Below are 18,301 nucleotides of genomic sequence, written 5' to 3'. Positions count from 1 at the left end.
CCCGTTGGGATTTCTCTCACCCTACATTTTGACAGGAAAACAAGTACTCCAGGAAATGTGCAAACGCGGAGTGGGATGGGATGAACCTATTCCCCCGGCACTAGAGACCAAATGAAAAGCATGGCTCGGTGACTTGGAGAATCTAAAAAGGATTAAAATACCAAGATGCCTTGTTCCTGAGAACTTCGGCAAGGTAAAAAAAAAGTGAGCTGGATCATTTTTCGGATGCCAGCAGCAGTGACTATGGACAATGTTCATACATCAGGATCGTGGCTGATAAGAACGTGCATTGAGATGAGATGAGAGATGAGATAGCCTTTATTTGTCAGTTGCAGTTGCCCACAATCGAGATGACAGACCTTGCCAACCGTACATACAATACACAAACATCACATTGGGGAGACAGGTCAGGCTAGGTAGCAAGGGAAAAAAAACATCAAAATGTGTAACACAAAAGGATAATACAGGAATGCACAGATATCAACACACCATAGCACAATAAACACAGACTAGCAACATGGGAGAGTTTTCCAGTGTGTACAGCTCATCTGCGACCGCTGCAATCTACGATTGCGCCCCCAGCTGATCCAGTGTCCACATCGGATGGGAGGTAAGCATGGGAGGAGGCGTTGGATCCGGGGTAGGGAGGGTGATAGTGAGGGTGTGTACGTGTTTCGAGCATGTGCATGTGGAGGGGGGATGAGTGAGTGCTTATCAGTGTATATGTATGTGTGTGCGTGTCCATAGTTCAGCTGAGACAGTACCAAAAAATGTATCAACTCGATCCTATTTTGGTAGACAACTTGCTTAGGGTTGGAGGAAGGTTGAGAAAGTCCTCAGCACCATTTGCATTGAATCTTCCAGTAATCCTTCCAAAAGAAGGCATTGTCACACAACTCATTCTTGACCACTGTCACAAGAAAATGCAACACCAAGGCCGAGGCCAAACTCTGAACAAACTCAGGGAAAGTGGCTATTGCATCATAGGTGGCAGTAAGGTAGTGGCCAAATACATTAAAGGGTGTGTCAATTGTAAAAAAGTGCATGGGCCTGCTGAAGAACAATGCATTGCTGACTTGCCATTTGACAGAGTGGATCCTTCGCCCCCATTCACCTACACTGGATTTGATGTTTTCGGCCCCTTCTATACGAAACAAGGTCGAAGGGAATGGAAGCGGTATGGCCTATTGTTTACGTGTTTAAGCTTGAGAGCCGCACACATTGAGATGTTGGAGGATCTCTCCACTGACGCATTTATAAACGATGCTTCATAGCAATCAGAGGCACAGTCAGAAAGACTTGTTCTGACCAAGGGACAATTTTTGTCGGAGCTAAGAACGAGTTCAAGAAGGGTCTATTGGAATTGGACAAGGAGATGATTTCTACTTATCTAGCTAAAAACCAGTGTGACTTTCAAATGAATGTTCCTGAAGCTAGTCACAGAGGAGGCTTTTGGGAATGACAGATCCGGGCTGTTAGGAATGTCATGAGTTGTGTACTAGCCCAAGCTACAGGAAGGTTAGATGACATCTCATTGAGAACTTTCTTCTACGAGGCCATGTCAATTTTGAACCAGTTCAGAAACTAGTGGTACTAGTTAAAGGGTCTAAACTACAGTGAAGTAGTACAAGGGTTAAGAGCACAAACATAATATGTGATCTATAAGTTAATTTAAGAAGTGATTTTTTTTGTAACATAAGTTGATGTTTGATTGTCAATTAATAAAAAATTACAGGATTTAATTTTGTTTAACACATGTAAATAGAAATCCTTTGTAATTTTGGTGGCAGTGTATTGGAATGTAATTATTATGTGATTGCAATGTTCAAAATTTGGTGTTTAATCTGGATTCATGTTGTGTTGTCACCACCTACTGGTGGACCTGAGAGTGGCACTTTGTGGTGCGCATGCTTTGGGGTGATGCTCAATTAAGCGCACATGTCACCAGAGACTGAAGGCTCGAGCCAGAAAGAGAAGGCTGGCTTGTGTAAAAGGTGGAAATATGGACGGTATGGACTACAATTGCTCATGAATGTTCAGTAGAAAGGCGCACACGGTATGTTGGTGCATTTACTTTGTGTGTACGTTTTATTTGAATTGTAATTTTTGTTCTGCTGATGTAATATCTGTGTTTTTCATTGATCATTTCACCATAGTTTTTCACGGTGTTTGCTGGTGAAAAGAAGATTACAATACTGGCTAAACATCAGTTGGAGAATGGCCCTTTATTCTACTTCGAACATTTCCCGATCTGACCCCTTAGACTTTTATCTTTGGGGTCATCTGAAGGCAATTGTCTATGGTGTGAAGATACGAGATGTGGAGCACCTGAAACTACGGATACTGGATGCCTGTGCTGGCATTTCTCCTGCGGTGTTGCTATCAGTGTGTGAAGAGTGGGAGAAGAGGGTTGCATTGACAATCCAACACAATGGGCAGCACATTGAACACATTTTATAAGTTGTCAGAAACTTGTAAATAACTCATGAAAGAATAAAGTTACGTTGAAACCAAGCACACCATTGTTTTTCTTGTGACATTACCAATAAGTTTGATGTGTTACATGGCCCTCTTCCTATTGAAAAAACAAAAGTTGGATCCAAATTGGCCGACTTCTAAATGGCCACCATGGTCCCCACCCATCTTGAAGAGGTTTGCCCCCCCACATATACTAATGTGCCACAAACAGGACTTTAATATCACCAACCATTCCCATTTTATTACAGTGTATCCATATAAATGGCCCACCCTGTACAACAGAGAGGAAGTTCCTAACGACACTGTGTTTGAATCAAAGCACAAAGGAGTGCTGGAGTCCTGCTGGAGTCCTGCTGGAGTCCTACAGACACTCAGGCTCTTCACTACACAAACACCTCCTACAACCTCTTTATACTCTGACTGCTGTGTTTGTGGAAACACTCCAACACAAACCACTTCACATATGAACATAAAGATGTGAGTGAAACAGAGCTGAGCTGACATTAAACATGATGGATGATGATTATGATGATGATCATGATTATTCACAAACACTGAGTCACAACAACATTTACACACACATTACCTCTCTGCAGGACAACACACGTCTGATTTAAAGTAAATTACATCTTCTTTAGACCGGTCACTCTGTAAGGACACAGAGCTGGGTGGAGGTCCAGGCTGGTTCCTGTGAATAATGATGGAGCAGTGATGTGAGTGCTGAGCTGTGACATGGAGAAGAGTCATGGACAGTTAGAGATGGTCATCTCACCTCTGAGCTTTGGTCTGGCTCTCATGTTCCCCACACAGAGTGCTTTTAGAGGGAGGGACTCCCTCCTCTCTGTCCTCACACTGATCCATGCTGCTCAATTCAGCTCACACACACTTTCTACCTGCAGAGGAAACACAAATCATTCATGTGCACATCAGCTGAAATCCTCCTTTCATCATGTGTGCTGTCCAAATATCAGCTGCTTCTTTCCTGCTTCATCTCAGTGTCAGCTGGATGCAGTCAGACAGCAGTGTGAGGCAGAGGAAGCTGCCATCAGCTGCTCTGCTATCAGTCCACTAGATGGAGCCTGAAGCACACACGATGCATTCACTGACACACACTGATTCACTGTGACTGGAAGCTTCAGTCAGTCCAACACGTGTGAACAACATTTTAAACCTTTCAGCTGATCCAGGATTCAAAGAGGATCAGCAGAGTTAAAGCTTCACACTAATTCTTCCTGTTGTTTGCAGAGAACTGCACACACACTGATTTAGTGCTAATGAGAAGCTTCTTCCATCCTGTCAATATAAAATTGTACTTAGTCGTCAGTATAAGCTTTTAATGATATAAGTTTGCATATGATAGAATACTGCATGTTGATCTTTTGATGATTTAGACTGTTGTCCACTGTTGTCCTTGTTGTACAAGACATGTTTCTGTTTTATAAATTCTTTCTCACAGCGATAATAGCTGAACAAGCTATTATTATTTCACTCCTGCCAGGAAGAGGAGAGATGGACACTTTTATCTGTGCTTCCTAACAAGAAGACAGTCCTTCTGTTTCCCACAACACACACACATACACCTGAACCACTCTTATCTTCACTCCCTGTTTATCCAACAACACACATACGCACTAACATTCTTCTGTCTATGAACAGACGTATTCATTATTGTATTATTTTTTGTATATAAATAAAGACCAGAGTGGTAACAGAGCGCTGAGCACAGGACCCCCACTCTCTGATGTGAGCGCTCTGTGACCGCCCTTGCAAGTAAAATCTGCAGCGTGTGTGTCTCCACTCTCTCTCCACTCTCAGCTGAAGAAGTGTCTTTAAGAATAAATCTCTTGACACATCCAGTGATGATGTTTCAGAAATTCAGGAGTAATGTGGAAAGACCATAGAGCTAAACATTGCTTTCTATTTTTGTGTGGAATTTATCTTCTAGACTGTTTTTTCCATCAAATATCAGTTAGATGTTAAATGCATATTAAAAAGCATTCAGCAGTTTAATACATGCGGTTTAGTCTCCAGTTTAGTGTCATGAACAAGAAAAATCCATCAAACTGTCAAAGCAGAAATGATTTTACTAAAGAAGAAAAGAACCTCACCGACTGATTTTTGACCTGCTTTTGCGTCTAAGGGTTAATGGAGAGATGACGGGTTTGTTCCTGGAAATACAAACACACACAGTTTGTTGTGCGAAGAAATCAAACCTGAGCTGAACAAACAGTAAAGTTCCTAAAGATAAACTGTTAAAGGAGGAAACAAAGAAAACTTACAGTTTCTTCACACACCAACAACAAGCTCCACTCCACACCTGGACACTAAACACGGACACACAGGTGAGCTGCTTCCTGGAAGGAGGCGGGGCTCCACCTGAAGCAGGACAGGTGGGAGGACAGAGGAGGAGCAGCAGTTATGTTGATTTAATAACATCGTTCAAACTCCTGAACTTATTTAAATTGTGAAAAGTGAAGCTTACCTCTTGCGTCCTTTCCCATTTCTTCCCTTATTTCCATTTTGTCTGAACTTGAGGGGAACACAGGGTCATTTCTCTTTAATACCTTTCAATCTCTCACAAACCAACAGGTTCAGGAAGCAGACGCAGTTTCACTTCACAAAGCCTCCTCTGACTTCAGACATTTTCCCTTAAAGAAATAGATCAGAGATCAGTCCTATGACAGACTGACAGCGCTGTTTATTTAAACATCGTCATATAGGAATGATAACAGGCCGTATTTTCTGTTATAAAAGCGACTTTAGGTTTAACTCTGGTTTATTTCAGGTTTAGACTTTGACTTAGAGCTTGTGATTGTCATTGTGCTGTTTCTTGCACAGCGAAATTGGGTAGCTGGACCACAAAGGTGCAAAAGTAAGAAGAAGAGAAACCAACATACAACGAGGGGGGAAAAATAAAAATAAATAAATAAATAAAATAAAATAAAAAGCAATGTATTTGTATACATATATGTGAGTAAAACTATATACATGGTGTATGTGTAAGAAATATTGAAACAGAAACATGTGGGTCTGTATACAAGGGCAGTTAAATATTATCCAATTTCCTTTGGGGTCAACCTTCAGGATCAATAACTTTTTATTGAACTGAATTGAATAATATAATAAATAAATAAGGGTTATGGTCACTAAGGTCGCAATGGTCACTAAGGGTGGAAATGGTAGTTCTACTGGGACCAAAATATTGCACAGGACCGAAAATATTGCACATACCAAGGATATTGCACATCAGCCAAAAATATTGGACAGAACATGGAAAGACTGAGATATTGCACATAGATGATCAACAGCAGTGTCAGAGTGGATGTGTTGGGGAAGCCTGTACACACTCTTAGTTAATTAAGAGTTCTGACACCCCACGGGAAGAAGCTGTTCTTTAGTCTGCTGGTTTTGCACCTGCTGGATCTGAACCTTTTTCCAGAGGGCAGGATGTTGAAGGGGTGGTGGTTAGGATGGAGGTGGTCCTTTATAATTGCCCTGGCTCTGGAAAGACATCTTGAGCTGGCAATTAAGTCCAGGGAGGGGAGTGGACAGCCGATCACCTTCTCTGCAGTTCTGATGACCCCCTGTAGTTTTTATGAAGAGGGTCACTTTTCACTGATGTACATCACCATGGTAACCACGTTGCAGACTGTGAATAATTGAGGAGTCAAAGCATGAGCATGTCCTTTTAACCCTGATGTCCTTCAGCTGTGCTGTGTAAAGAAAGAAACTGAAATGACCTGTGAGCTTGTTTCTGGTAAGGCTCTGAGATCTGACTGTAAACACTGAAACCTGATGTTCCAGTTTGAGGATCATGAACCCTGAAGGTGATTGTTTTTCTTACTTTTTCACTGCCAGATACAAAGAATTACCTATGTACCTACTACAACTTTAACACTTCAATTCTGAAGTGAGTGAGTCACTCTTAGAAGCTTCTTCCTGTTCCTGCTCCTGGTGCTGTGTGATCTACTTGTTCATGTTGCAGTCTGTCTCATGTCCCTGAAGCATATACTCAGTCTTTATTACAAACATGTTCACTAACATAACCAACCGAAGGGCAGCTGTGATGAACACCTACTCTGCCTGTTTGGTGCTTCTTTTTTCTGGTTTTGTGTAAAGCTGTTTAAACAGGACCTGTTAACATTTTTCTACTTTTCTACTGCGCAGACAAACATGATGTGTTTTGGGTTTAATTCTGGATGAACTCCTTCTTTAATCTGACGTTTAGACATTTCACAGATTCTTTTCTTGCTCACAAATGAAAAAAAAAATGACAGAGATCGTCTGCACTCCTGCGAACAATTAAAAACACACACTATATTATGTTTTGACTATTAATCATTTTCATCCATCCGTCCATCCATCTTCATCCGCTTTATCCGGAGCCGGGTCGCGGGGGCAGCAGCCTAAGCAGAAAAGCCCAGACCTCCCTCTCCCCAGCCACCTCCTCCAGCTTATCCGGGGGAACACCAAGGCGTTCACAGGCCAGCCCAGAGATATAATCTCTCCAGCGTGTCCTGGGTCTGCCCCGGGGCCTCCTCCCGGTGGGATATGCCCGGAACACCTCACCCAGGAGACTCCCAGGAAGCATCCTTGTCAGATGCCCGAACTACCTCAGCTGGCTACTTTCGATGTGGAGGAGCAGCGGCTCTACTCTGAGCCTCTCCCGGATGGCTGAACTTCTCACCCTATCTCTAAGGGAGAGGCCAGCCACCCTTCGGAGGAAGATCATTTCCGCCTCTTGCATCCGCGATCTCGTTCTTTCGGTCACTACCCACAGCTCGTGGCCATAGGTGAGGGTAGGGACGTAGATCGACCGGTAAATTGAGAGCTTCGCTTTTACACTCAGCTCCCTCTTCACCACGACGGACCGGTGCAGCGTCCGCATTACTGCAGCTGCAGCCCCAATCCGTCTGTCGATCTCCGGCTCCCTTCTCCCATCACTCGCGAACAAGACTCCGAGATACTTGAACTCCTCCACTTGAGGTAGGAACTCATCCCCGACCTGGAGTGGGCACTCCATCTTTTTCCGGCTGAGAACCATTGCCTCAGATTTGGAGGTGCTGATCCTCATTCCCGCTGCTTCATACTCGGCTGCGAATCGTTCCAGTGCGATCTGGAGGCCATCACCCGATGAAGCCAACAGAACCACATCATCCGCAAAAATCAGAGATGAGATTCTGAGGCCACCAAAGCGAAAGCCCTCCGCCACTTGGCTGCACCTAGAAATCCTGTCCATAAAAATTATGAACAGAACTGGAGACAAAGGGCAGCCCTGGCGGAGCCCATCACCCACCAGGAACGAGTCCGACTTATTGCCGGCAATGCAAACCAAGCTCTTGCAACGGTTGTACAGGGATCGAATGGCCTGTAGCAATGGGCCAGACACCCCATACTCCCGCAGCACCTCCCACAGGACACCCCGAGGGACACGGTCAAATGCCTTCTCCAAGTCCACAAAACACATGTAGACAGGCTGGGCAAACTGCCATGCACCCTAAAGTATCCTTGAGAGGATAAGGAGCTGGTCCAGTGTTCCGCGACCAGGACGAAAACCACATTGTTCCTCCTGTATCCGAGGTTCGACTAACGGACGAACTCTCCTTTCCAGCACCCCGGCATAGACTTTCCCAGGGAGGCTTAGGAGTGTGATCCCCCTGTAGTTGGAACACACCCTCCGGTCCCCCTTCTTAAAGATGGGGACCACCACCTCAGTCTGCCAGTCCAGGGGTACTGCCCCTGATCTCATTGTAGAGGTGTGTCAACCAGGACAGCCCTACAACATCCAGAGCCTTCAGGAACTCTGGGCGGACCTCATCAACACAAGGGGCTCTGCCACCAAGGAGTTGTTTAACTGCCTCAGTGACCTCGCCTCCGGAAATTGGCGGGTCATTCCCTTCATCTCCAGACTCGGCTTCCTCCTCAGAAGACCTGTAAGTGTGATTAAGGAGGTCCTCGAAGTATTCCTTCCACCGCCCGACAATTTTCTCAGTCGAAGTCAGCAGTGCTCCACCAGCACTACACACAGTGCAGGTACAGCACCGCTTTCCCCTCCTGAGACGCCTGACGGTTTGCCAGAATCTCTTCGAGGCAGTCCAAAAGTCTTTTTCCATGGCCTCTCCGAACTCCCCCCACACCCGAGTTTTTGCTTCAGCCACTACCCGAGCTGCATTCCACTTGGCCTGTCGATACCTGTTGGCTGCTTCCGGAGTCCCACAGGCTAACCAAGCCCGATAGGACTCCTTGTTCAGTCTGGTGGCTCCCTTCACCTCTGGTGTCCACCATTTGGTTCGGGGATTACCACCACGGCAGGCACCAACCACCTTGCTCAGCCCCTCTCTTTACCCAAGTGTCCAGAACATATGGTTGCAGGTCTGGTGATACGATTACAAAATCGATCATCGACCTGCGGCCTAGAGCGTCCTGGTGCCACGTGCACTTATGGACACTCTTATGTTCGAAAAAGGTGTTCGTTATGGCCAAACTGTGATTTGCGCAGTCCAATAACAAAACATCGCTGAGGTTCAGATCAGGGAGGTCGTTCCTCCCAATCACGCCCCTCCAGTTCTCGCTGTCGTTATACACGTGAGCATTGAAGTCGCCCAGCAGGACAACAGAGTCTCCAGGTGGAGCTCCTTCCAGCACCCAACCCAGGGACTCTAAGAAGGCTGGGTACTCTGAACTGCCACTCGGCGCATAAGCACAGATGACAGTCAGGACCCATTCCCCGACCCTAAGACGCAGGGAACAAAACCTCTCATCCACCGGGAAGAACCCCAACGTACCGGCAGCAAGCCGAGGGGATATTAGAATACCCACCCCAGCTTGCCGCCTCTCACCAGGGGCAACTCCAGACTGAGACAGAGTCCAGCTCCTCTCCAGGAGACTGGTTCCAGGGCCCAAGCCATGCGTAGAGGTGAGCCCGACTATATCTAGCTGATACCTCTCAATCTCACGCACTAACTCAGGCTCCTTCCCCACCAGAGAGGTGGCATTCCATGTTCCAATTGCCAGTCTTGGCAGCTGGGGATCAGTCCGCCACGGCCTCCGCTCCTGGCCGCCGCCCGTCACACAATGGACCCGACCACTATACCGCCTCCTGCAGGTGGTGGGCCTGCAGGAGGATGGGCCCATGTCCCCTTTTCGGGCTGTGCCCAGCTTGGCCCCATGGACTAAGGCCTGGCCACCAGACGCTCGCCCTCGGGCACCCTCCCCTGGCCTGGCTCCAGAGCGGGGCCCCGGTAACCCTATCCCAGGCAGGGTAAACTGTTCCTTCAATGTTTTTCTCATAAGGGTCTTCTGAATCGCTCTTTGTCTGGTCCCTCACCCAGGACCAATTTGCCATGGGAGACCCTACCAGGGGGCAAAAGCCCCCAGACAGCATAGCCCCTTGGATCCCTGGGACACACAAACCCCTCCACCATGATAAGGTTGCGATTCACAGAGATGCTATTAATCATTTTCTTTTTTTTACTTTCCTTAAGTCTTGTGATATGATTTATTCATTTATTTATTTTCTATTAATCATTTTCTCTAAATAAATAAATAATATCACAAGACTTAAGAAAAGTAAAAACATTTAAAGACACAAATAAAATTATTCTGACATAATAGATCCTGATTATGTACAGACTTTACTGACTGTGTAAAAGCTGTGTGCAGCTTCTGACCTTCATCAGTGTTTTTGATTTCAGATGGGTTCAGCGTAAAGTTCACCTATTAACATGATACCTTGTACCTTCAGCAGTGTTGTGTAAACAAGCAGAGAAACTGAATTCTCAGTTTGTTTCTGGTACAGCTCCAATATTTGACTGTAAACACTGAAACCTGATGTTCCATTTTAAAATCATGAACCCTGAAGATGATTCTTACTTTTTTCTGTCAGATACAAAGACAACAAACTAACATTCTTCTACAGTTATCAATAGTGTTTTTTAACAGAAGAATACAGTTAGTCACTCATATATGTTTCTTCCTTTTCCTGCTCTCAGCTCAAAGGCAGAGTGGGATCTACTCATTGATGTCCCCTGAGTTTAATTCTTTATTGCAGTTTTTCTCAGGTCCCTGCTGCATACACTCAGTCTGTATTAGAGACATGTTTTCAAACTTAACTAACCAGAGTGCAGCCGTGATGAATCCACTCTGCTACCTTAGTCCTTCTTTCTCAGTGGTTGCATCTCAAGTGGTTGAGCAGGTCAGCTGCTAATCAGAGTGTTGGTGGTTCAATCCTCGTCTGTTTCAGTCTTCATGCAAATATCTTTGGGCAAAATACTAAACTCACCAAGCTGCTCTCTGATGCATCATGATGTGTTTTTGGTTTAATTCTGGATGTACTTCATTAATCTGACTTTTAGAAATTTCACAGATTATTAACTTTCTCACACACATTAAAAAACACAAGTCATCTGTACTCCACCTCATGATTCAAAAACAACAAACACTTTATTAAGTTATGGCTCACAGTTTCTCCAACTAAAACAAGCCATCATATCACAGTATTAATGGAAAGTAAAAACAATTAATGGAGAAATATTAAATCAGTCTGACATGTTTAATGGATCCCGATCATCTACAGACTTTACTGTTTAGAAACAGATCTTTGGTGTTATAATTTAATGTTAGTCTGACTGCAGCTTCTGACCCTCATCAGTGTGTTTGACTTTCGGCTGGTTCGGACAGAAGTTCACTTGTTAACATGAAATCTTGTTGTTTGCTTTGTTTGGAACAAAACTTTTTAGGGATCTGAAATCACATGAGATGTTAGTGCTGCTCACATGAATCCATGTGATGAAAGATTTATTTCACTGAATGTTTCTTCAAAGCTCATTTCAACCTGTTGAAGTCATGAATGAAAGTGCAGACTGAGAGTGGATCACATGATGTTTGAGGTGTGTCATGTGACATGTTCAGTATTGTCACACATGTCTAGATTGTCCCTGATATCATAACTGCTCAAACACTGATGATTATATTTGAAGAATTATTCCTGATGGCAGCAAAGTTTGAATGGAGCTCTCTGTCTGTGCTGATTTGTCGCCCTCTGGAGGTCAAAGCACAAACTGCATGATGTCACTGTAACCACCACAGTGACAGGAAGTGTTTTTATGACTGAAACACTGAAATGATGCTAACGGCTGTCATTAGGCTCACTGACAGCAGTGCTGATGTGTTCATGTCAAACACTGGCTCAGGTCAGACTCCATCTTTTCTAATCTTTTCTGGCATCGTTGTATTTTTACTCAGTTGTATATAGCATTCGTATTCTATTTTTATCTTATTGTATATTTTTATTCTATTTTATTCTACTGTATATAGTATATTATTTTATTCTATTCTGTACAGTTGTGTACTGTATTTATTCTTATTGTATTCTAATTTTTGCGTCATAACTTTTGCACTGTCCACTTCCTGCTGTGACAAAACAAATTTCCCACGTGTGGGACTAATAAAGGTTATCTTATCTTATCTTATCATCCTTCTCCAACATGAGGCCCCCCTCAAACCCACAGGAGCTCTGACCTTTGACCTCCTGTACACAGCTCGTTCTCTAAACTCCATTTGTAATGCAAATATATTTCAAATTTCTAAGCTCTGCTTTGAATCTGTGCCAGTATTCACTGAAATCACAAAGTTCTCATAAGACTCGACACAAGAAGTAATCCTGACTGACTTTATTTAAGACTCAGAACATGAGACAAAGTTCAGCCAGCAGCACTGAGACCTGATCCTGAACCGTGAAGCCCTACGACTCATTTCAGCACCACCTGAAAACAAAATCCTACATTTGTGAGCCGATGTGAGAAAATCCAACGACACAAACTGAGAATCCAGGCTGTGCACAAAAACAGCCATAGAAGGATACATTTAAGGACCAGCGGACTTTCCAGCATCACGTCCGTTAGCTGGACTTCTTAAATGAAATGATGGACGTGGATCCGTCTCAGCAAGCAGCTTCTTCCCCCATGGATGTCCACAAGCATCAGTCCAGCTGCTTTAGCCTCAGGACCCAGCAGAAGGTGGAAGAGGAGGAGGATGGATCAGTGTGTGACGCCTTGTGATATCGAATCCCAAGAGGACACAAAGCAAAAGAAAGTCAAGTGCTCCCTAAAATCAACATCTGATCACAAGCCTGCACGGGCCAATCACAGCTGGAAGTTTCCTGGATGTAATCTGGATGAGCAGCACTATGTCAGATGGGCACGGTAGAAAGCACAAGAGCAGTAAAAAATTAAGAGAAAAAAGAGAATAGAATAAGATAAACAGAATATAATAGTCAAATAAAATACTTTGTTACATAGGGGAAAAATTGCACTTGGTGTCATTGCACATCAAGGAGACAGGGCGAGATTTACAATTGTGTATGGGATGTGTGTGTCTGTCTGTGTGTGTGTGGTCCTCTACAGAGACCATGTTGTGGAGTCTGACAGCAGTAGGGAGGAAAAACCTGCGAAACCTCTCGGTCACCTGTGCTTGGTGTAAATTCAATGATTCAAGCTGCAGTTGGTTGTCATCTTCACTGAAAAATAAATATGAATAAATGATAATAATATATAATAGAATAAATAATAAAATATGTGATGTTGACATGTGTTCTTTGTATTTTGTGTAAATGTCTTTAATGTAAATGCTTTGTTTCAGACAGACAGGCAGTCGCTATAAGGCTGTCCAAGCAAATCCACGGCTGTAACAGAGACTGAAGAAGATCGTAACAAAGTCCAACAGTCTGCAGTGTCCACCACAGTCCACTGTCTTCACATCACAAGGACAATTTCAACATGTCTGTGAAGTCTCCTTGTAAGAAGGTTTAGTTCAAATGTGGGTTTTCAGTGAGTTCATAAGTACAATTTACTCTTACTGCTGCTGTTTGTTTTGTCAGGTTTGTTTCACTAACATTTGTCAGACAGAAGAAGCTGATATTCCTACGGAGCTGAAAAGGAGAGCCGTCGATGCCTTACATTTGAAGAGCAGAGCAGCTGAAGAAAAGCTCTGACTCCAACGTCAGGTTTCACTCTTAAATACACTTGTTTGATTTCACTTGTAAAAGTTGAAAAATATTTTATTGCAAAATTATTTGTTGGTACATTTTTTGAGGGTCAAATATCTTGTTTGATTTGAGGAATGAACTGTTAAGGTGGAAAAAATGAATCCGGTTAAAATACTTTAAATCAGTGCAGATGTATAATGTAATTTAACATGTTGATAATGGTTGTAGTGGGCTTATAATGTAAATGTGGTCTGATTAAATGTGACATTAATGGTGATGCTGCATAAACCTGATAAAACAGTTCTATTAGTGGGTCTGTGTGATCAGCATTGTCAAGAAAAACATGTTATTTTACTGTCACTGTGTTATCATTCATAAAGCACTGTCATTATTTCATCATTACTTCATTAGTCTGTATCAGTTTATCATCAATATTATAATGTATCATTTATCATTTAGTAAATCTGCTATAATACAATACTCTATCTTGAGAGAGCACCAGCAGAGCTGCAGGTCCAGGCAGCCCGCAGTAGGTCACGTAAGGACATGGTGAACTCTCGTTGGCTTGAACCGACAACCTCACACAACTGCACAATCGTGTACACAATTGGTTATGTTCCCAGATACCGATGATTGGAAAAATCTGGTTTTAATTCTGGGAAAGGGTTGTTGTTCTGAAGAAAGAGGAAATCTGGGAATTGTCCTGACGTCATAATGGCTATAAAGCTTTCTGTAACAGGGCAGAGGGGGAAGACCGAAGAACGGCTTCCCACACTGTAACTGTGTGTGTTTAATAATAATTAATAATAATTTAATAATAATCCCTTTTTTGGACCCCTCCTAGGACTATGTCTGCGCTTATTTTCCTTCCAAACCAAAAGAAACTTACAGAGCCTATCTTCACAACATATATGTGTTTTAATACAATAATTTGTGTTGACCCACTATGGACGTTCAGTCGTATGTCTCTTCCTCAAAATTCGAACCGTGACAGTTTCAATGGGTTAAGGTGAGGCCTTGACTAGTAGAACGTCATGTTGGTGTTTAACAACACATGAGCCAACATCAGACTCCGAGCGCTACGATGCTAAAGATCAGAAGATCCAGTGTGACATCATCGTTACCTGGCAACAGCAGCCCTCATCTGACTTTATTGGAGGATATTTACACCAGCAACACGGTTTAGTTTGATATGACGGATTAACAACATGCGCTGTGATATCCAGTTCATCTGTAATAGATACTGGATCTAATCAGTGAGCAGATATTTGATCAGCTTATTTATAATTATACTAGAAACAAACAAAACTGTGTTGGTGATTCATGCAAACTTGCATATCAGCCTTTGAAGGTTTTGTAGTATTGAGAACAAAGAGGTTGTGTTAGGGCTGAAAAGCCCGACTTGTTCTCCTCTGCAGGTCATCAAATGCACCACAGAAGTTTGTATTTGCACAGCCTGTATATGTTTGCTGGCTTTATTATTCTCTGTTCAAAGACAGTAAATATGGAAAATGTCTCATGTAGTATCAGCTTCATTTAAAATGACTGCAGCAAACATTTAGAGAACATGTGCTGCTGTTTGTCCTACATTTCAACACTGAATGAACCCTGAAAACATGATGGCAGCTGGCAGGTTGGAGTTCACATGAAATATCGGCTGCATGAAGACTGGAAATATAGATGATAAAAACATGCAGCCAAACATTTGTGGACATGAATAAACTATCTGATCCAAAAAGCAGGAAGTGACACAGCTAGAAAGTGTGTAACAGCTGAAGTCAAATGTGATGCAGAGTTGAATCTGCACTTGGATCCATCTGTGAAAGGTCCACATGTAGGGATCACATGAGTCCTGATGTTTGTCAGTCAGCTTGATAACTCCATCTACTGTGGCTACATATACTGGGCTGGTAGCTCCACAGTGTTGGAAAGAAACTATTAAATGTGCAAAGTTTAAAATCAGAGGCTCTTCTAACACAGGAGCCATGTTGAGTTTAGATCACAGCCGACCACCGGCAGTCTGAAATGGAATGAAGCCCATTGACAGCCAGCAGGTCTAAACAGGAACGCACCCATTTGTATGTGTGGCAATGATGTGGCTGCAGCTGACACAGGATTGGTTCAAACTAAACATCAGACACATTTCAAAGAGTTCACAAATAAACTCTCATTTTTATCTTTGAAGATGATCATAAAGTAGAATTTATGGTCCAGTAGAAACAGCAGGAGGTTTGAGCCCTTCTGATGCAGCAGAAACAGGATTTGGAGGAAGATGTTAATAGATTAGAAAGAATTGTACACTGTGAATCAATGCAAGTCTTTCTATATAGACAGATCTGTAATAATCCCTCAGGTAGGTTCCTCTGGGACAGTCACAGATAGAGACACCAATTCTGACGTCCTTTGAAAGCCTGACTTTGAATTTTCATCACTCGTCATGCACACAGATGTTAATTCTACATATTCCTGGTACTGAACTCTAAATCAATATGAAGAAAATGCTCCTGCTAATCTGCATCTATGTTGATATCAAATCCTTTTCCAGCACATGGATAAATCTCTATAAATCTTTCAGTCTGATCAGAATGGGAACAGTGTTGTTATTGCAGCTCCCTGATGTTTGAAAAGCTAAATGTCCATTTTAAAGTGCTCGTGTGTAGGATTGTGTTTTCTTCCTTTGTGCAGTTCTTACAGTAAACATGTTTGAATGTTTCCTGTTCCCCTGATGCTTCTTCCTGTTGGATAAAATTGGTTTGAATAACGTTCTTATAGGTTTTAATGAACTTCAAACTGGGATCCACTTACAAAACTGCCTCATTTTATTGGAACGATCCACATTTGCATCCATTCACGGTACATTTGACATCTGAACACGTTTGTACACATGATGAAAGGACAGATGGTGTTTGTGTGTCCTTCTTAAACTCAGTGTGGATGTTTCATCATGTAGAACTACTTAGAACAAAGTCTTTGGAACATTTGGAGAACACGTTTAGGAAAGTAACATCCTGGTAGAACATTTTCTTAAAGCAAAGCAGAGCTGCAACATGACTGTGAGGATTCAGAAGAATAAAGTCAGAATACTTTATTATTATGAAGACTAAAGTGCACCTTGATGCTGCCGATGAACACACATGTTCTTTGTGAAAGCATGTGTGAGCACAGCTGACGTGCACCACACTGACCCCACTTGCCCCATTTCTTCATCCACTTCTTGCTCTTGTGCTTGAAATGAGACGCAGCAAAAGTCAGAGGCTCTAAAATCCACAAAAAGGGGGCTCGTTAGATCAGGATACTGGATGTGATCCATAGAAAACATGGATAATACACCACTTTATTTGAAGCATCTGTAGCACTGCCTCAGTTCTGGATGTTTCCACAGACTCCTCTGTGCACCTAAAGGAAAGGTCAAAGGTCAGCAGCACATGTAGTTGGGACAATTCTTCAGTCGCACAAACTACACAATCATTTTCCTCCAATGACGACTTTTCACTTGCAGAAATGGTCCTGTGTGATTTCCAGGCTGTGATATAAAAACTAGTTCCTAATGGCAGCGACTCACTCTGTAAACATGTGTTTCCTTCACCAACCTCACACACAGATCCAATAAGATCAGGAAGTGGGCAGTATAGTACAATATGTGTTATTCTGTGCTGCACTGCCCAAACTAAAGATCTGCTGAAGTGTTGGAAATGATCCAGATGTTTATTTTGGACGATACAGCAGAAGATCAGACATGAAAGTGGAGATAACACAGAAGACCTGCAGCAAAGGTCAGAGGTCAGACTGGGCCCCTGGATTCAACAATGAGCCAATGATCATCAAGCAGTGACTAAAGCAGAGCCCTGACGTTCTGACATTCATCACACAGTCAGAACAAATGTCTGCTGATGACTTCATCTCATGAAACGACTGATAGATGTCAGTTCATTGATCAGCTGAGCTGCTGATCTTCATCGTCACAGAAACATTCAGCTTGTTTCAATCAGTAAATAACTCCCACTACTCCCAGTTTGAACTGTTCCCACTCAAAATGCTGTGAGAACAATGATCATTGTAGAACTTCACAAACATCACGTGTTGTTTTCCACATGTAAGATCAGCAAACACACAGAAACTTCCTGTTGCCACACACGGCCTCTAAAATCTCTTCCATGCTTTCTGTCTGAAGTCCACTCTCTGTGTCGGATCCACAGGAAACAACAAGATCTTATTAACATGGTTTTCAATGTGTCTCCTTCCAAAAAGTCCAACCAATGAACAAATGTGTGTATTTGTGGAGGCCGAACAAAAGCATGACACATTTCTCTGTTTCTATAAACTGGAGTCAAACACAAACATGAAGAGTTTCACTGACAGACTCCAAAATGCCCCCACAGTGGATCAAAGGGAAATCCTACAGTGTGGCCAGAGACTCTTAATGGCTCCAACATCAACACATCCACAATGTTGGATCCAGTTCTGCCTCACAGAGTTACTAAGACACACCCTCTGCAGCATCACAACAGCTCCACCTGCTTCACCTGCCTCCTCAGCATCTGTACACCTGAAGAGAAAAGAAAGGCTCCAACAGCTCAAATCTACAAAGGATTCATGAAGTTTCATCCAACAATAACATGTTTGCCTTCCACAGTGTGCTGTTAGACACCACTGTACCTCTGCCATTTCAAAAAGAGCAGCTTGGGAACATTTTGGCTCCAAACACTTTGTGTTTAAGTTCTTTGTTTTCTTTGTGAAGCCGACAACATCTGGAGCTTTGTGACTCATAGAAACATCATTTTGTTCTTTAGATGACAGCAGATTGGGACTGAATAATCAATCACTATCAAACCAATAAAG

The 18,301-nt window shown here is 43.0% G+C and overlaps 2 protein-coding genes and 1 long non-coding RNA gene across 3 annotated transcripts in view; 1 reads left to right on the top strand and 2 right to left on the bottom strand.

The window, feature by feature from the left end:
- LOC146577293 (protein NLRC3-like) overlaps positions 1 to 3,105 on the bottom strand; it is a gene marked incomplete at its 5' end in the record, with an annotated part of 140,589 nt that extends 137,484 nt beyond the window's left edge. Inside the window, one exon of the mRNA XM_085267649.1 lies at positions 3,065 to 3,105. Within this exon, the coding sequence (XP_085123775.1) occupies positions 3,065 to 3,105 (41 nt within the window). The remainder of the gene's footprint in view (positions 1 to 3,064) is intronic.
- LOC146577283 (protein NLRC3-like) overlaps positions 1 to 18,301 on the top strand; it is a 682,649-nt gene that overhangs the window by 404,744 nt on the left and 259,604 nt on the right. The window lies entirely within an intron of this gene.
- On the bottom strand, positions 3,108 to 4,833 carry LOC146577292 (uncharacterized). The gene is made up of 3 exons (XR_014889375.1): positions 4,758 to 4,833; positions 3,251 to 3,371; positions 3,108 to 3,166 (listed from the first exon to the last, which is right to left on the bottom strand). It is a non-coding gene; the product is annotated as an uncharacterized LOC146577292 (long non-coding RNA).

This window comes from Mchenga conophoros, linkage group LG3 (assembly GCF_057382185.1).
Source record: "Mchenga conophoros isolate Kocher_MC1m ecotype Shallow Benthic linkage group LG3, M_conophoros_male_GT1.1, whole genome shotgun sequence".
NCBI classification, from domain to species: domain Eukaryota; kingdom Metazoa; phylum Chordata; class Actinopteri; order Cichliformes; family Cichlidae; genus Mchenga; species Mchenga conophoros.
The sequence above is the reverse complement of the archived record's forward strand: the minus strand, read 5'-3'. Positions and strand labels throughout refer to the sequence as shown.